This window comes from Engraulis encrasicolus, chromosome 16, assembly GCF_034702125.1.
Source record: "Engraulis encrasicolus isolate BLACKSEA-1 chromosome 16, IST_EnEncr_1.0, whole genome shotgun sequence".
Lineage (NCBI taxonomy): Eukaryota > Metazoa > Chordata > Actinopteri > Clupeiformes > Engraulidae > Engraulis > Engraulis encrasicolus.
In genome coordinates this window covers 16,735,194-16,754,953 of record NC_085872.1, presented here as the reverse complement: position 1 = coordinate 16,754,953, position 19,760 = coordinate 16,735,194, and the positions used below count along the sequence as shown (strand labels likewise).

At 40.2% G+C, this 19,760-nt stretch overlaps 1 gene segment (V, D, J or C); it reads right to left on the bottom strand.

Moving 5' to 3' along the window:
- Positions 1–1,306: 1,306 nt before the first annotated feature.
- Positions 1,307–1,948, bottom strand: LOC134466342 (T cell receptor alpha variable 6-like). The segment is given in 2 exon segments: positions 1,307–1,682; positions 1,857–1,948. Coding segments are annotated over 2 exon segments (354 nt in total).
- Between the last annotated feature and the right edge of the window lie 17,812 nt (positions 1,949–19,760).

The following is a 19,760-nucleotide window of genomic DNA, read 5'->3' as shown; positions in this document are numbered from 1 at the left end:
AGAATAGTGCTGAAAGTAGTTAATCGTTCATGAATATCACCTTATAGTACAATGTAATAATGCATGAAAACAAGTCATTTTGGAAAATGGCGGCCATATTGAATTCTGAGCAAAAATTGACGTGGCCCCATGTTTTAATTTCTTCTATTAGGGCTTCTGGTCAGTAATCCACAGAGAAAAGTGCGGTAGGACGAAAGGCCTAATTTTCCCAGCTGATGACCTGTCTAAAATGAATTGAAGTTAATGGCAGTAAATTTATTTTTTGATTGGCCAACAGCCACTGAAGTCCCAGATTTGAAGCGCCATAAGCTTTTCGCTTCTCACGGTGATTGGCTTGAGTTGACAGGGCTAGATTCAGGAAGTGGAGCTAAGCGTCATATTTACATTACATTTTTGGCTCAGACTAGTTGCTTTTATAATCAAAGTTAATCTCGAAGACAGTCCCTTTCTTGGTAGCTATGATGTGGATTACAAAAACTGTGGAACGTGAACGTATGGTGGTGGAAACACATGCATTAAAAGTTGGGATTTAATGCTTTCAAGACAATGTTTTAAGGTAAGGTCAATATGGGTTCTTGGCCGCTGTGACGCTGTTTGTAGTTGCTGAAGTTAACTGATGTTAATTGTTCATCATATCTATTTTGTCTTTCATCTTGTTTTTTTGCAGTTATAACATTATAGGCCCTACCTTTACAATGGGTGCAAAGGTCTGTTCACATTTTCAGTGTTACATTGAAAAGTAGTGGTGAAGCATCATGTTATTTAATCAATTGGAGTAAACTCACTCACATAGGCCTACATGTGTTGCACGCATGCACAAACACACAGGCAGGAGGAACACTGCCCCACAGTGGGCCACTTTGACATTACACTTTTCATTTATACAGCCAGAGATGCGTACAGCCACAGTATTCAATCACCATCAAAATAAACACTGAATTTGCCTGAAAGGCAAATATTAGAGTACAATTGCATGTATAGGCTATTCAACATAATAATACGTTTCAAGACCACATACTATGATTTGCACTCTCATTTTGACTCAGAATGGCACACAGCATCGAGTCACAGGTATTTAGGTCTAATGTATACCAATGTGAGGAGAGTTTCTGAAACTTGATCTGAGCGGCACAGTTCACTTCCTAAATATAGGCTTCTTAATTTTTATTCATTTATTTTTTCAAGCATGTTTATTGAATTTGGTCCATTGATTATTGAACTTCTGTTCTACAGTATATGAATTTCCTTTCTTTCAACACATACAATACAATGAATTAGATTAATGGTTGTCTTTTCCTATCAAAGAACACATTATAATGTGAACCACACAGTGGTGGCTTCTGGGTTTTTGTACAGGGTTGTTGGAGTTCATGTCACTGTGGGCTGCAGGGCACAGTAGTACACAGCAGAGTCCAATATTGTTGCAGAGGAGATCAGCAAGAAAACTTTATCAGACGTCACAGTGGCATTCAGCCTGAAGTTTGGAGGGTCAGCATGAAGCACAGTTTTGGTATTCGGAAGGATGGTGAGCGCATACTCTGGTCTGGATCCAGGCAAACCGTGATACCACTGAAGACTCTGAACACCGCTGCCGTCGTATTTACATGCAATAGACACAGTCCCTTCCTCTGACGCATGCATTTCTGGATTCACAGCTGATATTGTTTGCTCAGAACTCTGTGCTGTAACAAATAAACAAATACACAAGTTTTCATAGATCAAAATTCTTACATTGAATGTGGAGTACATTAATAATTTCACATTGTTAGTGATCTGAATGGCTATTTTAAAGGATAAGATATAAAATCATGCATCCTGGTACTTGTACTGTAAGTGTAAAATCTGATAACTTTTACCTGTCAGTGATGTCAAGAGCAGCAGAGCCAACAGCAGCATCCTGACTGACAGATGAGTAGTGAATAACAGCAGGGAGATCACCACCTCAACCTCACACTGCTGCCTGCACCAACCAGCACTCTGTAGGTCTGGCACACACACACACACACACACAGACACACAGACACACACACACACACACACACACACACACACACACACACACACACACACACACACACACACACACACACACACACACACACACACACACACACACACAGGACACACACAATACACACTCAGTGACACCTCCCTGTTCACTTCACAATACATAGCTGTATAGGCCTATTTGATAACAGTCTGAAATATCTACAGAAAAGTGTTACAGATGAAGATTTGTCCCGAATCTACCCGTAGATTACATCAGGACTTCATCCATTTCCAATAATGTGATTGGTGATCAAACTGGACAGTTTCATGTTCGGGTACTGTGAAGTGCTGATATCTTGGCAGCATAACATGTATTCTATGTTTAATAAAAATAGAATGAACACAACATTTGAATTCGTAAAATATTCCTTTCATGTTCATTTTACCCATATATATTTAAGTAAGAAATGGCCTACTGCAATCATAATAATCAATTTACAGAATAATTAACTGAAAGGAAAATATACTAAAACACATTAATGCAAGCCTTAATTCATTTTATTTGTATTAAAATGTGTATATTTATAATGACTGAATAACCACTTAAACCCTTGTCAAGGTTTTTGTATGCCAGGCAGTTGGTTTAGTGTCACTGTGGGCGTCAGAGCACAGTAGTACACAGCAGAGTCAGAGACTTGAACTGGTGAGATCTCTAGATAGACTTGAGTTTTCAATTGGTTGACTTTTCCTGTAAACCGAGGATCAATGTTCGATTTGGTGTCGGAACTGAACAAAATCACCAGATTTTCTGGAGCAGATCTGGGATAGTGGCGATACCACTGTAGACTCGAGGGTGTGGTGGAGACGGAACAGGACAAAGTCACTCTGGATCCTTTAACAGCGTTCATCTCAGGGTTGTCTGGTGAAATAATTACATTCCCAAAACTGCCACCTGCAAAAAAAATATTTATTAATATCCAAAACATCCTATATCAGTTTCACAGTTAATGTGTTTAACAGCAATATGTAAAATGACTTATCAAGTGTAACGGCAACCACTGTTGTCAAAAATAGACGCATTTTGAAGCATATAAAACAAAGCAATCCAAAAGAGAGTAGGTCTCATGAACATGTGCCTGCACTAGTCTGGGGACTATTGACAAGAGTTGTCAGAGGCTCCTCCTTTTACCCTGGCTTGGGAGTAGGACTGAAACATTCTCATCCAGTGAATAGTACGTACTGTACGCACGAAATGTACTTCATTTATTTGGGTGTTTTTTGGGCATTTTCTTAAACCTTAGTAGAGATCTAGACTTTTATAGCAAAACACATAACCCCATTTGTTTACAAGAATTGCAGCCTTATCACAGTACTTGAATTTTCTGGGGTTTATTTTGTTCTTTTCTTATTGACATCATCAGACAGACAAGACAACAGATGGAAGACAACAGATAATTAGACAAGGCAAGGCAAGGCAAGGCAAGGCAGGTTTATTTATATAGCGCATTTCATACACAGGTGCAACTCAAAAAAACATTTAAAACATTAAGATAAAACATAAGGTAACAAGGCCGACAGGCGGACAACAGATGCGTCCCTCTATGCCAGTTCCAACTATGTCATCCCCCCCCCCCAACGCCCCCCCCTGGCCTCCTCCTAGCCTGTCAACGCCCCCCCCGAGGATGTACTTTTTGTTTATTGGTCATCATGGACACTCCAAATATTGTGGCAGGCAGCAAGGCAGCAAAATGGCGAGACATGGCTTTATTTTTTGCAGTTTAGGGTATAATAAGCTTATCATCATTATTGGATTTGGAAAAGAACCATAGGCTATGATTTGAAATTTCACATAGCCTAGATGAAGTGAACATTACAAATTACCAGACATCTATTAGGCCTAACAACCTTTAGTATCACGCCATTTCAGCAGTATGTGCATGTGGGAAAGAATCTAAACATCGACAAATAATAAATAAATAAAACCGTTTGGGTGAATCATGCGCTTATGGACTCTTTTTTTCAATACCAGCTTCACCGTCAAGGCACAAAGCAGTGAAACTCAATTACCCAGAATGCTGCACGTGAGCTCTGTACCCGGGTGATTCTGGAAAACAAACATGGCGGCAACTCGCTTTACTTACTTTAATAATGTGTTAATCCGACGCTAGATTTCTTAACTGATGAAAATCGAAGGCAGAAATCAACATTGTAGTGTCTAAATATGAGGTCGATTGGTCTATTTGTGGCGTACATCACGATCGGCTGAGTTGTTGGCCTCACGTTTGTCAGTTAGCCTGTGGCTAGGCTACTTTTCGCCAATGTTAGCATCCGGTTAGAAAGGCTATGCTTGCACGCATTCGCTCCGGTCCAAAATGGCAAGTCTGCCGCCTTGTGGCCACATGAAGGAACAATTGAAGGAATGCGTTTCAGACACAATTGAAGGAATGCGTTTCAGACGGACGGACGGACGGACGGACAGACAGACCCTCTTATAGAGATGCTGGGACGCATCTAAAAATAATAATAAAATAAAACATAAATAAACATAAAACCTTGAAAAACAATTCTTATTTTACTTATTTACTTCTCTTATTTTACCGTCTTTTCATTCAATAATTTAAGAAAGCATCTGAGAACAGCTTTGTCTTGAGTCTAGATTTAAAGCTATCAATAGTGGGTGCATTTTTTACGTCATCTGGAAGCTGGTTCCAAAGCTTTGAAGCATAGAAGCTAAAGGCTGCCTCTCCACATTTTGTTTTGACTTTTGGAATCACCAGCAAATTCTTCTCCGTTGACCTTAGTGACCTGGCCGGTGCATACAGCTGAAACATATCCAGTAGATATGTGGGTCCCATTCCATTTAATGATTTAAATACAAGTAGCTTTGCCTTAAAATCAATTCTGTAGCTTACTGGGAGCCAATGCAGCGATCTTAAAATTGGAGTAATGTGGTCAAACTTCCTTGTCTTTGTAAGAACCCTTGCAGCTGCATTTTGTACCAGTTGAAGCTGTTTAATGGTCTTATTTGGGAGGCCAGTAAACAGACTGTTACAGTAATCGACTTTACTAGAAATGAAGGCATGTATTAGCTTCTCCAGATCATGTTTAGACATCAGGCCCCTAAATTTAGAGACGTTTTTTATGTGATAAAATGTAGACTTAGTAATAGCTTTCATGTGACTGTTGAAATTTAGGTCACTGTCAATGAGGACCCCAAGATTTTTAACTGTTTCCCTTGGTTTCAGTCCCTTCGTTTCAAGGATAGTAGCAATCTTTTGTCTCTCCTCTCTTTTCCCAAATATAATTACTTCAGTTTTTTCTGTGTTCAGCTGGAGGAAATTGTGAGACATCCATTTGTTAATTTGGTCCATGCAATGATAGAGTGATTCAAGGGGGGTGTAGTCATTGGGGGACATAGATAAGTAGAGCTGGGTATCATCCGCATAGCTATGGTAATTTATGGAGTTATTCTCGATAATGTGTCCCAGTGGCAACATATACAGATTGAACAGTAGTGGTCCCAGAATGGAGCCCTGGGGGACCCCACAATCCAGAGACATTGGTGATGAAGTATGTCTTCCAATGGCGACAAAAAAACTTCTTTGTTGTAAGTACGATTTTAACCAGTCGATCACTATGCCCGTAAAGCCAACCCAGGGGTGCGTTTCCGCAATGTTAGCTTTGAACTACAGATGTACTTTGTAGTTATCTACTTACTTCAGGGCGAAATCCGTGCATTTCTCGAAACCTTACTATTCCCACAGTAAGCCAAAAGTAGTGCGGCTACTTTCCTGAGTCCACACCGCTACTTACTTTCTTGGCATTGCAGTGCGTGACCAAAGAAGCAACAAGAGATAAGCATGATTGCTGAGTCATGATTCAGCTGTTTCCTCCTAAATTCAGTGCGTGAAGTAGAAAGCAATAGTGTACAACCACCACCAGCACATTTGATTGGATGTCACGACACCGTGACTCCGCTGTTTCCTCCACAACACACCTTGTAATCTCTTTGTGAAAAAACACGGCCGTGGCATTACAATCCGACACCGTCCGCACCAATAATGCAGTATTATCTGCATGACAATTGGATTTCGTTTCATTCCGAGGTGTAATTTGTAAAATATTTGGACAATAAAGTTGTGGTTACTCCCAGAAAATCGCCTGTTGAAGTGTCATATCCCTAAAAAAATTTCGCGCGGATTTCATTACATAGCCTAGTGGTATTCACGCTTGCATTCCAATGAAAAAACAGAAGCCACGCCGGTTCGAATCCACATGGTTGCAGTGCCACAATTTTGGAAATATCTGGCAGAAATAGATCATTTATGTTGTGAATTACCAACACACACGTGCAGCCAAGGGAAAATGTGTTACACTGTAGGGTCCAAAACACGATTTCACGAGTTGTTGTCAACATGCTGCACACTGGTTTCGAACCCGCGTGGCTCGCGTCTTCCCATTGATACGCAAGCGTAAATACCCCTAGGCTATGAAATGAAATTCCCGCCGAAAAAAATGTAAGTACTTGACACGTAAGCCAGTGCATTTCCAGGAGTTACCAATACTTTCTTATCTAAATATTTCACAAATTACACATCGAAATGAGACGCAATTCAATCGGTATACAGCTAAAAGTATATTATTAGTGTGGGAATCATCAGATTCCAAGGATATGACTTTTTTTTTCACGAACAAATGACATGACGTGAATTTGTGTTCTGAACACTCTCGCAGCTGTATCATCACTTTGTGTGCATGTCGATTGATTTTCATCGCTTTTGCACCACAGGATTAAAAGATATTGACACATTTGTGGTCAAATATGTACTACAAGTTTAGCTAATGGGTGGAGTCACACTCTGAAGTAGACTAGCGCTGTGTGTTACTTTGGGTGGCTGAGGTGATGTCTGGACTCAATGGATCTACTCCAGCTGTACTTCAACTTCACTGTCGAGATACGGATAGGAGGCGCCTCACTTTCAAAGTCACCACTACTTCATAGTGCACATTACTCCAAGCAGTAGTTACTTTGTGTGCTAACGTTCGAGACACAGGAGTTAGCAACTTTTATAGTATCTACTCTGCAAAGTTGCTAACCGACTAGCTACTTCGCCTTTGAGAAATCTACCCCAGTGTTCCAGTCTATGTAGTAGTATAGAATGATTAACTGTGTCGAAAGCAGCACTCAAATCAAGAAGTACCAAGACGGATGATTTGCCAGCATCAGAATTCAATCTTATGTCATTCATAACTTTGATAAGAGCTGTTTCAGTGCTGTGGTAGGCACGGAAACCAGATTGAAACTTGTCAATTTAGCTATTAGACATTAAAAAGGCAGTTAATTGGTTAAAAACAATTTTCTCTATTATTTTACCCATAAATGGTAGATTGGATATGGGCCTATAGTTGTTTAGTACCAGTGCATCCAGGTTGTTCTTTTTCAGTAAGGGTTTCACAACTGCTTCTTTCAGACAGCCTGGGAATATGCCTGTTTGTAGTGAGGTGTTGATGATCTGAAGTAGGCCTACATCTGGTGATATTAGATGTAAGATGGATTTGAAGAAGGCTGTTGGTAGAATATCTAAGTCAGATGTAGAGGAGCTAAGACTTTGTACCGTTCTATTAAGAATGTACGGTTAAGAATGTCCACATCAACTAAATTAAAATTTCTCATGAGGTTAGGATTTAACTTCACCGTAACAAGTTGGTCCGAATCTTGGGTCGGTTGCACATGTGTGAGTATGTTTGTACGTATTTTTTCAATCTTACCTTTGAAAAAGGATGCAAACTCATTGCATTTGCTGACTGAGAGGAACTCAGAGGGCATTTGATTTGGGGGCCTTGCTAGCTTTTCCACAGTGCCAAACAGGACGCGTGCATTATTAATATTTCTGTTAATTATGTCAGAGAAAAAAGACATAATTAAAGACAAAAAAGACAAGGCAAATAAGCAGCAAGAGCCCCCAAAATGGTGGAAATGGGGGACTGGCAAGACAGCACACAATATGTGAGAAGATATGATTGCACAGTAACCCATGATGCTCATGAATAGCAGGTGTGACCACATTTGATGTCAATTTCTGCTTGTGGTTTTAGATATCAGAGCACAGGAGGAAAACAACTTTGATGTGTGTTCATAGTTCTTAATGTAAAAAAATAATTTGTGCTTAGGTTTTTGTACAGCTTGTTGGTGACTTTTTATCACTGGGCTACCCGAAGAGCACAGTAGTAGAGGGCTGCGTCTGTCAGTGTCAGTTTTTTAATATTAAGTACAGTGGAATCTCTTGTCGCTGTTGTGTCAAATAGATTTGGAGATGGGTTATATTCATCGGTCCAACTTCGAGCTCCTTTTCGTAATAAATACTGAGGCGCTTCATTTGGGTACTGTCTGTACCAGAAAAGAAAAACATACTCGCTGCTCGCTTCATATGTACACTGCAACTGTTGAGAGTCCCCCTCCAGACTATTTATGCTGGTATCAGAAGGGGTTACTGTATCTGCCATGATGACATCTGAAAAAAAAGATTAAAAAATGGTAAAATGGCTATATTAGTATATAGTATATAACTATATTAATCCTGTAGGTCCATGCGGTAAAACATGGTTGTGTATTAGTCGATGTTTCTCATGGGAATTCACCTGCAGCCATAGTGAGGATCAGCAGCAGTGTTTCCATCATGCAGAATGTCTTCAGGGTGAGATCGCTGCTCTGGATCTTCATCATTCAAGGGGCTTCATCAGCACTGAAATACATCACATGACCATTCAGGAAGGCCTTGCACTCTACACTGTGATTGGTGGATCTATATTACACCATCTGATTAGCATAACACTAGTTTGTTTCTTAGCACTGTTCCCAAATATAAGTCTGCAAAAATGAAGTGCTTTTCTTCTTAATTGTATTCCATTGACAACTGCACATCACCAGCACCTTGAAACCAAAGGTGGTGGGTAGGGACAATTACATGTTTTGTTTATGCTTCTTGTAACCAAGTGGACTTCTACTGGTAATTATCCTTAAAATAATAATTACTCTTTTGATGTGTGTAATTGCACGACTACGCCACCCCAGAATATATTTTGATTTTACAAAGACAAGGCACAACAGGTTCGGATAAACTGGGACAGAGACGGTTGCTTTCCAGTTGAATCATAAACAGTTTTCTTTATTTGTACAAAACATTAAAAACAACCGCACCACATAAATAAAAGCAAATACAAAAACCAGGGTTGGCCACCCACCCCCAGAGGCAGCTGACACTGACAATACCAGAACTAATGTGTGGTTCACCAAACGTGTTTATCGGGTGCCTATGGTATAAACACACACACACACACACACACACACACACACACACACACACACACACACACACACACACACACACACACACACACACACACACACACACACACATGGCTCATAGGCACAAGCAAGTGATTCAATCAGCAAATCATCCACTTCACACAGGGTCAAGTCACTTCACACTCACTACGAGGCAGGAACCTGCTCTGTTAGTCTGGACTAGAGTTAGAAGTCTACTAGGAAAGATGATCTCTGGCAGATTATCACGGGTGGCCATACCCACAAAACATAGAGGACAGCAGGAGCGAAACAGCGGTCCGACAAAAGAAACAAAACAATATAAACTAAACTAGGGCAAAACAGCGGCAGACAATCTGCCCACAGTTCGTCACCTCACACGGCCAGACCCTCGATGACACTCTGAGGGATCTTTCCACAAGCGGACACCAGGGATGGAAATAAGCACCCGTCCACCTGCCAATGACGGGTGAATTTGACCTTTGGCAGGTGAAATATGTCAACCTACCAGTCACCTTGACGGGTGATTTTTTTCTACAGGCGCCCGGGTTAATGCTGAATGATTCAGCATCCAACTCCAAAGTTTTAAGTAAATTTGTAATGAAGAGTTATTGGCATCACAATAACTGAATTTATGACATCTGAAACAGAAGGATCAGAAAATGATATTACTTGGCATTACAATATTTGGAACGGTTAAATATGAACTAGTAAAAATGGTGACTGGTAAAAAATGTGAGTGACTGGTAGATTTTACAATCAACCTGCCACAGTGACTGGTGGGGAAAATGTTTCAGTTCCAACCCTGGCGGACGACATTGGAAAGTAAGCCGATCTGATGACCAACGGATCTCTGGCTAAACAACCTCAGTAGAGGGTGGAACAGCACCATTAGGCTGAGGACAGTCTCTGGACGCCACGGGATCTCCAACTAGTATAGCCTTGCTTGCCACCTTCAGCAAGAGCCAAGCCCAAAGGCAATGAATACCCGGACACAGAAGGACCTCCAGCAAGCAAACCCATTTTGGTTGTTTTTATAGAAACAATGGTCTAGCTGCCACTTACTGGTTAGCCAATCACAGGCTAGCTGAGTCCAGTGACGTCACTTAAGTATAGAGCCTCTATAGAGGTATAGAGGGACAAACTTAAATGAAAACTGGCAGTTCTACCTGCTACATTTTGGTGCGCCCTGCTACATTCTCATAACCCCATAGACGCTCATGTGCTTTATTAATAATGTTGCCGGCGACACTGATATCTTCATGTCCAGACTTTACGTCTTGTCTTGAGGTGTAGCGGCTTATAGACAGTTATGTCTTGTCTTGCGGTGTAGCGGTTTATAGACAGTTTTACACATGATATTTGGGGAACGTATAAAATACTAAAACCATGTATAATTACCTGGCACTTACATTTCAGTATTCATTATAGGCTACATGTTTAAATGTGAAAGGAGGTTAAGGAAGCTGCTGCTACATCACTGGTTTTTGTTCCAAAGCTCAACCAGTTCCAGGAAGTTGCTGCTTAATGTCACTGGTATACATGCTGCTACATATACACTGCTGCTACATGTCACTGGTTTTTGTTCCAAAGCTCAACCAGTTCCTGCCACTGTGGGCCTCAGAGCACAGTAGTACACTGCAGAGTCAGAGAGTTGGAGATCCTGGATGGTCAGAGGAACAGCCGTTGTGCTGGTGTCAAGAGTCGCATCAAATCTCCCCCTAAATTCTTTCTCTGTATCTCCTCCACCAGAGGTAAGTTTGTTGAGTACATATTTAGGGGTCATGTTTGGCTTTTGCTGGTACCAGTATAGGTATGGGTAATCGGAGGTGTATTTGCATTTGATTGTAACTTGTCCACCTTCCATAGCAGTCATTATTCTATCTGGCTGCTCAACTTTGTCTTCAGCAATGCAGTATTCTACAAAAACACAATAACAAAACACAAATACAAACACAAAAACTCAACAATAAAATGAATACAATAAGTAAATATGATGAATAGGCTAAATAAATACAATAAAAATGTTTACATGGTGAAAACACTAAAACACTTTTAAATAAAATAATAAGGGCTTACACTTACCCAGCGAACAGACTAGCAGCAAGAGTAAGCATGTTGCATGCTTCTTGCAAAAGACTCTGATATAGAACTAGTCTCAAAGCCGACAGCTTCATGCGGTGGATGTCATATTATGAGTGGTAAAGGCAGAGCTGTGAAAGGAGATAGGCGATGAATCTCTGTTGTTAGAAGTGGAAAAGACGCCACCTGGTGGTGTGGTGAAGTAAAGTTATACAAGCAAAGCTATACAAGTTCACAAATTGTCAAGTTCAACACTATAACAAAATATGGATTATTGCATTTTTTTTCTACATTTCACATTACTTTATGGTGAGTATTTTTCTGTTTCTGATTGTGAAGAAAAGTGCAGCATAGCTTTGCCGGTGGTCATCATAACAATGATCTCATCTCAAGGTTGTTTAGACCTTTGTGGCCAAAGGTAATCGCTAGCGGGGAAATGACTGAGGAAGATGAAGTTGAATGGCCTAAACCCTTTACACTACATGACCTGGATGGAGATGAATCATCACCATCATGGCCAGCTTAGAGAAAACCAGTGCTGGTGTCCCTGGATGTCTTTTTGTATGAGTGTTGAGTGCACAGAAGTCACTGTGGGCCTCAGGGCACAGTAGTGCACAGCAGAGTCAGACACCTGCAGATCGTGGATGGTCAGGGGAACAGAGCTAGAATCAGCATCCAGTTTGGAGTGAAATCTCTCACTGACCTCAGATCCATCATGCCCATTTGTATATTTATCCCTCCTCAGGAGATATTGAGGACAGTCATTTGGCCTCTTTTTGTACCAGAAAAGATCTGGTGAAGTTCTTGTTGTTTTGTATACACATTCCAGCTCTACGGTTTCTCCCTCTGCTTTCACAATCTCTCGTTTTGGCTGGTCCACTGTCTCTTGTCCTCTGCATTCTGTAGAGAAATACAATAATGACAAAATAATTACAAATTTGTCCCATGAGGTAAGCATTACATTAACATAATTTACATGATGGCAGTGATGATGCATTCCAAATTCCATACCAAAGATTAAAAATGCAAGTGCACTGAATACATGAACCATACAGCAAAAATCCATGTTTCTCCTTTCAGAAATATTGCTCGTATCCTGGTTTCTGCACATTGCCTTTTCTCGTATGGTCACAACTTCAAGCTCCTCCTCTCGGCATTCATCATGATAGATCATCATAGCCAGAGGAGGGATCATTACTACATCTTTACACTCTCAGATTCACACAGCTCAAATAGTCAGCGCCATGAGCTCCAGATTCAGATAGTTTTTTCCCCAACAAAAATACTACAGTAATACAAAGAATTTGGAGAAATCTGTGAAATGAATAAAAACAGACCACTGACAGACAGTCAGTGTTGGCTTATCTGAGACCTTGGGTAACTGCCAACACTGAATTCTCTCATTGTGGGGAAATCTGTTAGTTACCCCCCTGCCAGTTTATATACCTGGTCTGGTGGAATGCAACATTTCCACATTACATCATGGAAGCATTAGGAGGCAGGGTCTTGAAAATTCAATTTTCTTTAAGGCTGAGAACAGTGAGTCTTTATTACTTGCTCCGAGACTACCAAAATGGAAATTAAGCTCAGACACCCACAAAATGGAACATTTGAGCATCAGATCTTTATCCTCCAAATGCTTATTCCAAAACCTGTAGAGAATTACCAACCCAGACGGTGAGACACCCACCTTGTGAAACATTTTTAGGTTTTCATGACCATTTGTGTTGACATGGTGTGAATACGTATAATAGCTAGTAATAATATAGTAGCCTATATCCTAGAAGATTTTACATTTGTACTCCACTCCACCATCAAACCTCTAGTCTAAAGAATGAAGCATGTTTATTGGCAATTGAACTGCCTCCCTCTAGTGCTGAAGTAGAGAATGTCATGATGGGGTAAGCTGAGGACTGGAGAAAGATGAGAAGGGATGGTAAAGATCAGCAGACGAAGACCCCATCGCAGATGGAGTGGTGTTGGTCGCAACAGATCACCCAGCAGTGCAATGGCTGGCATTATGTACAATAAAAATGAAAAAGGTTAAAACTGGTTTGACATAAATCTGACCATATCCAACGGTTGTGATTTTTTGCGTAATGTAGAAGCAGACAGTATTTATATGATACTGATATTGATATTGAATAATGATACTGTATTTGGTAGCAAATTAATTTCAGCATGTCACTTTTTACTGTAGACCTATGCCCTATGATTACCCTATGTCCTGTGATTACCCTGATGATGTCCTACGATTGCCCTATGTCCTGTGACTACCCTATACTGTATGTCCAACTGTTATGTTCTACAATTATCCTACAATGCATGAGTGATGCTCTATGAACAATGTAACGACTGCACATTATTCGAAAACAAGATCAAACGATAGATACTGTCGGGGCCCTATGTTCAAAGACAATTGATGACGATAAAAAATGTTGCTTTCAGGAAGCCTGCCACATCCTATTTACAACAGGAGTGACCACATTTGGATAATTTCTCCATGTGGTTGAAATATGAGAATATCAGTGAGCTCTAGTTTTTGTACAGTTTCTCAGTCTCTTTATATGACTGGGCGTAAACCTGTAGAGCACAATAGTAGAGAGCAGTGTCTGCCAGAGTTAGGTTTTTAATAACAAGTTCAGTTGTCTCACTGGATGCTGTTGCTTCAAATTGATGTATATGGGGGTTATCATCAGCTGTGTGACCTTGAGCTCCTTTGAATAGTAAATATTGAGGTCCTCCACTTGGATACCGTCTGTACCAATAAATATGGATATTGTCAAAGCTTGGTAAGATTGCAGCTTTTTTGAATTCCCTTCCATACTGCTCATGCTGGTGCAATTTTATAAGCCAAGATATTTGGAAAAAAAAGATGTGAGGATTTCTTTAAATTAAGAAATTAAGATGTGAAGAGACTTGAGATTGCTGCCTATGATATTAAATCATAGTTATAGTACCTTATAGTGTAGTATAGTATATAGCATAGTATAGTATAGTATAGTATAGTATAGTATAGTATAGTATAGTATAGTACAGTATAGTATAGTATAGTATAGTATAGTGTGCCCGATATAAAAGGTGCATTTTACAGTTTGTGCATGCTATGTTAAACATTCACCTGTCATCAATAGCAGTGAGTTCACCATGCAGATGAGTTGGCTACCCGTCATCACGGCTCCTTGAGGATTCTCTCTGGTTTACTGTATCAGCTGCACAACATGAGTTATACTGTTTGTCAAATGCAGTAAGTCATTGCTAGCAATTCTGATTGGTGGACCAGAATTATCAGAATGTCCACTAGGTGGCTATTCGGGACTGGTTGATTCTGATCACACAATAGCCTATCAAGCATCAGTTCAAGTTCAAATATAAAATAGGCCCACCTACAGTTTGAATTTGAAACTGAAAACGAACCATGGAGAGACAGGTTATGTGGGCATTCCTACATGTGCTTGACAAACTCCCCCTGTAGAGTGTGTCCATAATGATGGAATTGCAGAAGGGAGAGTGGCCATGATGATGATAATGATTACCTCTGCCAAGGAGGTTATGTTTTTGGTCTTGTTGGTTTGTCTGTCTGCTTGTGTGTCTGTCAGCAGGATAACTCAAAAAGTTGTGGAGTGGTTGGAAATTGCAAAAGGAGCAAGTGATTACATTTTGGTGGTGATCCCGGGTCACGATCCAGATCCAGGATTTAAAAAAAAAGATTCCTCTCCTTTGTGGAATAGGACGAGTTTGACATTCTCTCTCCCTGAGTGCATTTCTAGTTCATTGTTGTTTTCAAGCACTTATAGCTACATGAAAAAGAGAGAGGTGACAGCCCAAAATGTCACTGTCAATGTGTGTCTGTATTACTTTTACTCTATTACTCTATGTTACAGGTACATTTCACACAAATGATTACTTTGTACACCACCATGTCAGAATTCCAAATCATTTATAACAGTTCATGTAGGCCTACTGTATCTCTGAGGATGGCATTCAATTTACCTGGAGACATTTACATACACCGACTTTGATCATGTTTCTCTTCATAGTTAAATACAACAATCATTGCACTAAATCCTTGCATGTGATAAAATTCATTGTGAAAGACATAGACTACAAAGAGGTGCTTGGGTTTTTGTACTGCACTGTTATGTTTCCTGCCACTGTGGGCTCCAGGGCACAGTAGTAGACAGCAGAGTCAGACACCTCAGCTGAGGAGATGTTCAATTCAACCCTTTTATCTTCTTTATACACTGCCATTGTGGCACGAGGGTGAGGGGGAGTTGAGTTCACCTTGAAGTCTCCGGACTCCATGGCCAGAACAATGAATTCTGGTCTAGATCCTGGATACTGGCGATACCACTGGAGGCTGTTTACAGAGACACGGTAGGTGCAGGACAGATAGGCAGTTTGGCCTTCTGGGATGATCATCTCTGTCCTGTTTGGAGAAATGTCTTCTTGCCAACTGTAATCTTAAAATGCAACAAAATTACTGCTAAGTTCTGATATAGACAGGGCTCTAAATTAACACCAGCCAACTAGCCAAATGCTGGTGAAATTTTAGTTTGGTCAACAAAAGATCAACTTACTAGCCACTTTGGCCCATTAGTGAGTGTGTGTTTGACAGGTAAGATTACCATCGACTAGCCATTTTGGCTGGTGATGAAAAAAAGTTCATTTAGAGCCCTGGATATAGATGTATAAATATATATATATAACCTTTATGACTGTTTGATTAGATAATCTCTTTGTATTTTATATATGTTTAGAAACACAAGCCTACCTGCACCGATTAAACACAGAAAGAGAAGACAGAGCATGGTGATGATTTGGGTCCAAGTGTTGGCATAGATATGTGACAGCTGCAGCACATGCTTCCCTTTCTATACATGACATCATACAGTACAATCAGTCAGCTTCTTGATCCCACCTCTTACATACTGTACCTGCTATGAAATGGAAGGCACCCCAAACCTCTGTGCTGTATTGCACAACAACATGCACTCAATACAGTATGTACTATCTATTGAATTGGGATTGAGTCTTCAATGAAACCCATGGTCCGGTTTTGAACATCCCCTTAATGACCTTGATGTTTTGGCCCCTTGATGAAAACTAGCAACAAATCCCAAGCATTCAAAACAATTTCTTTTGTGTCCAGTGTTTGGTGAGACAGCAGTTCAGTAAATTTGAAATGAGAGGCAATCTTCTTTTGTGATTTCTGTTCAGTTCAATCAGTCAGCCACATGAGCTCAACAGAACTACAGTGTAGAGGAAAAGGCCATGGTGAACATGTCTACAACAGAGCTACAGGAGAAGGCCACAGTGGACATGTCTGCAACAACTGAAATGTCTCCATCTGCTGGTGAGGTAGAAAGCACCACATTACATAGCACATCCTCTCTATGTAACACTGGTCACATCTTAAATACCCAGTGACAGACACTGGTGAATGGATACCTATATTGTCATTATTCTTACAACTGGATGTCTTTGGCCCGCAGAGTAAATTAAGGTGGTGAGAATTTTTCATCTGCCACAGTGGATTGTTTACTGTTTACTGTAACACAGTATGTACAGGGCAGAGAGGCTGTCTGACCCTCCGAGACGAGAACCTCATTCCATGATGATGGGTCAATGTCATTCTGTAAACAGAGTTGAAGGTGAAGATTGTGCACATCCTTGGGAAAGGTGCCGGACAAACTGACTGTAGTTTTTGGAGTGAGAGGTCCACACACTCAAAATCCTTTTTTGTTTTCTTTTATTATTTCATGGCTGGCCAAAAACAACAAACAGATGAAGAAACACTTTAATATTGAGCTAAGCGTGTTGTGCATGTATGAATAATTCTGCTTTTGGGTTGCAGGACTGAACCACACCTGTGGATAAAAACAAGAAATAACATTGTGTAGATCCACGCCAGACCCTAACAACCTGTATAAACATGTACCTGTGAAAACTGCATTTAAAACAGGCTCCATATCCACAGGCGTCAAAATAACCACCCCTCACAAATGGAATTCTAAAGTACTGCTTTGGCAAAATGCAATTGTTAATATCCATGCAGGATTTACAGAAGGTAACGACTTGCACACAGTATGCAGATGTCTTTGGAAATTTAAGATGAAACATATCATAATGTGCAATGTATGTGGTTTACTTTGTAGTCATGAGGCAGGTTTTTGTAAGACAGTTAGTGGTTTAGTGTCACTGTGGGCGTCAGAGCACAGTAGTACACAGCAGAGTCAGAGACTTGAACAGAAGAAATCTTCAGCAAGACTTTCTTCTCATTCTTCTCATTGTTCTCATTTTTCACTCTGGTCGATATCCGAAGATCTACCGTTGAATTTACATCATTGGTTTGGGAGCTTGCAGTAAGCACAAGAAACGTTGGAACTGATGCTACATACTGACGATACCAATGAAGAGTGAATGCTGACACATTGTAGTCACAAGTCAATGTCACATCTTGTCCCTCAATGACAGTCTGTTCTGTTTTGGAGGGATACATGTTTTCTTCTGAACTGAAACCTGCAGGAAAGATAAATTAGCTTTGTTTTATTTTCAGAGCTGTGCATCTCAAGCAGTTGCTTAAATGCCCATTACAAAACACCAGAAATATTTCCTCACCTTGTAAAAGGCAAATCAGCGCAATAAAAAATGTGAAAGCCATAGTGTCTCCTGATGAACATTAAGAACTCAAACTGACATGTTCTTTGAAAGCCACTCCTACAGTATAACCAGTCTGTATCAAGCCCCTCCTTTAAAGTCATTGAGCCCGTTTATATGTGCATCAATAAACCGTTTATGATCAGGTTTTTGGAGTTACCGGTTTATTCGAGCGCTCATGTAAACGGAATAAACAGTTTTCATAATCGGGTTATTGCCGTTATCGGTTTATCAGTTTTTGGCTAATAAACTGATTTCTCGTGTCATGTAACCAGCATAATCGGGTTATTGTCAGGTTATTGACATTCTAGAAGGATAAGTAGCCAATCACAAGCCTCAAACCCTAGCTTCGTGTCACACACTTTAGTCAGAGAGAAAGAATCTCTGCTTTAGTGGAACACAGTCAATCGACGAACTGCATCCGATAACCTGATTATTGCGGCCATATAAACGGGCTCAATGATGTCAAATGTAAAGAAACGGCACATTGGTTAAACAAAAAATACATGAAATCAACCAACCATTAAATAAACAATTTAGATCAATAGGTGTAAGACATAATCCTCATGAAGTTGACACAGTTTTCCCAAAAGTTTAAGAAAAACATACAGTGCGCATATGTTCTACTTTGCTTCCTTCAACCAGTAGATGGCAAGCATATGTCTACTGATCCTTGTCTCTCTGCTCCGTATTTATCCATTTCAATAGCTATATCAATTATGATGATACTATTACTCACCTGGTGGTGGGTATGGTGATAATGACATGTTACCTCAAGAAGAACAAATACCAACAGGTAATAACATATCATACCAATAGGAACTCATTACTGATCTGATTATTTGTATATGTTGAATAAATTCTCAATATTCTTCAATGGTAAAGCAACAAAATACCTCAGTTTGCGAAATATGTGCACGTCTTATCATTTGTTTTTTTATTGTTGTGTGCTGAATAAAGTGTGATAGTAACTTTATTATGAAATGAAGGCATGTCTTTTCCTGTGTGTCAGGCAGGTTTTTGTATGACAGGTAGTGGTTTAGTGTCACTGTGGGCCTCAGGGCACAGTAGTACACAGCAGAGTCAGAGACTTGAACAGACGAGATTTTCAGAGAGACTTGGGTTTTGTCTTCATTAACGGTGGCAGACATTCTGTAATCCACATCTGATCTTGAATGTGCTCCCTCGTTGCTGGCAGTCAAGACAAGAAATTCAGGAGCTGATTTGGGATATTGACGATACCAAAACAAAGTGTATGCTGATACACTATAGTTACAGGAGAGTAACACATCGTCTGACATCACTGCAAACTCTGTTGTTTTGAGTGACTTGATCCCATCTCCTGAAATAAGCCCTGTGGAAATCAATAAAAACAAGTCAAAACATCAATGTGATACAGTACTGGCATTACTACTCCAAAAGAAGTCAAATTCTACATTTGCAGATCTTACCAACAAGAGCAAACAGCAACAGAACAGGTCCCAGAGTCATTGTCACTAGTGCACTAGTACTTGTCACCATCCTTCTGCTCAGCCTTTGTGTCAGCAGAACAGAACACACACCAAGTCACACTCTTCGCCCGCCCCCTCTTCTGGATTGTAGGAGCTAGTTTAGTGTATACCACACAGTCATTTCAGTGTGTCAGTCAGTCAGTGGATGACCACACAGTCAGTGGTATAAGTAGATTATTGTAAAATACCATCAA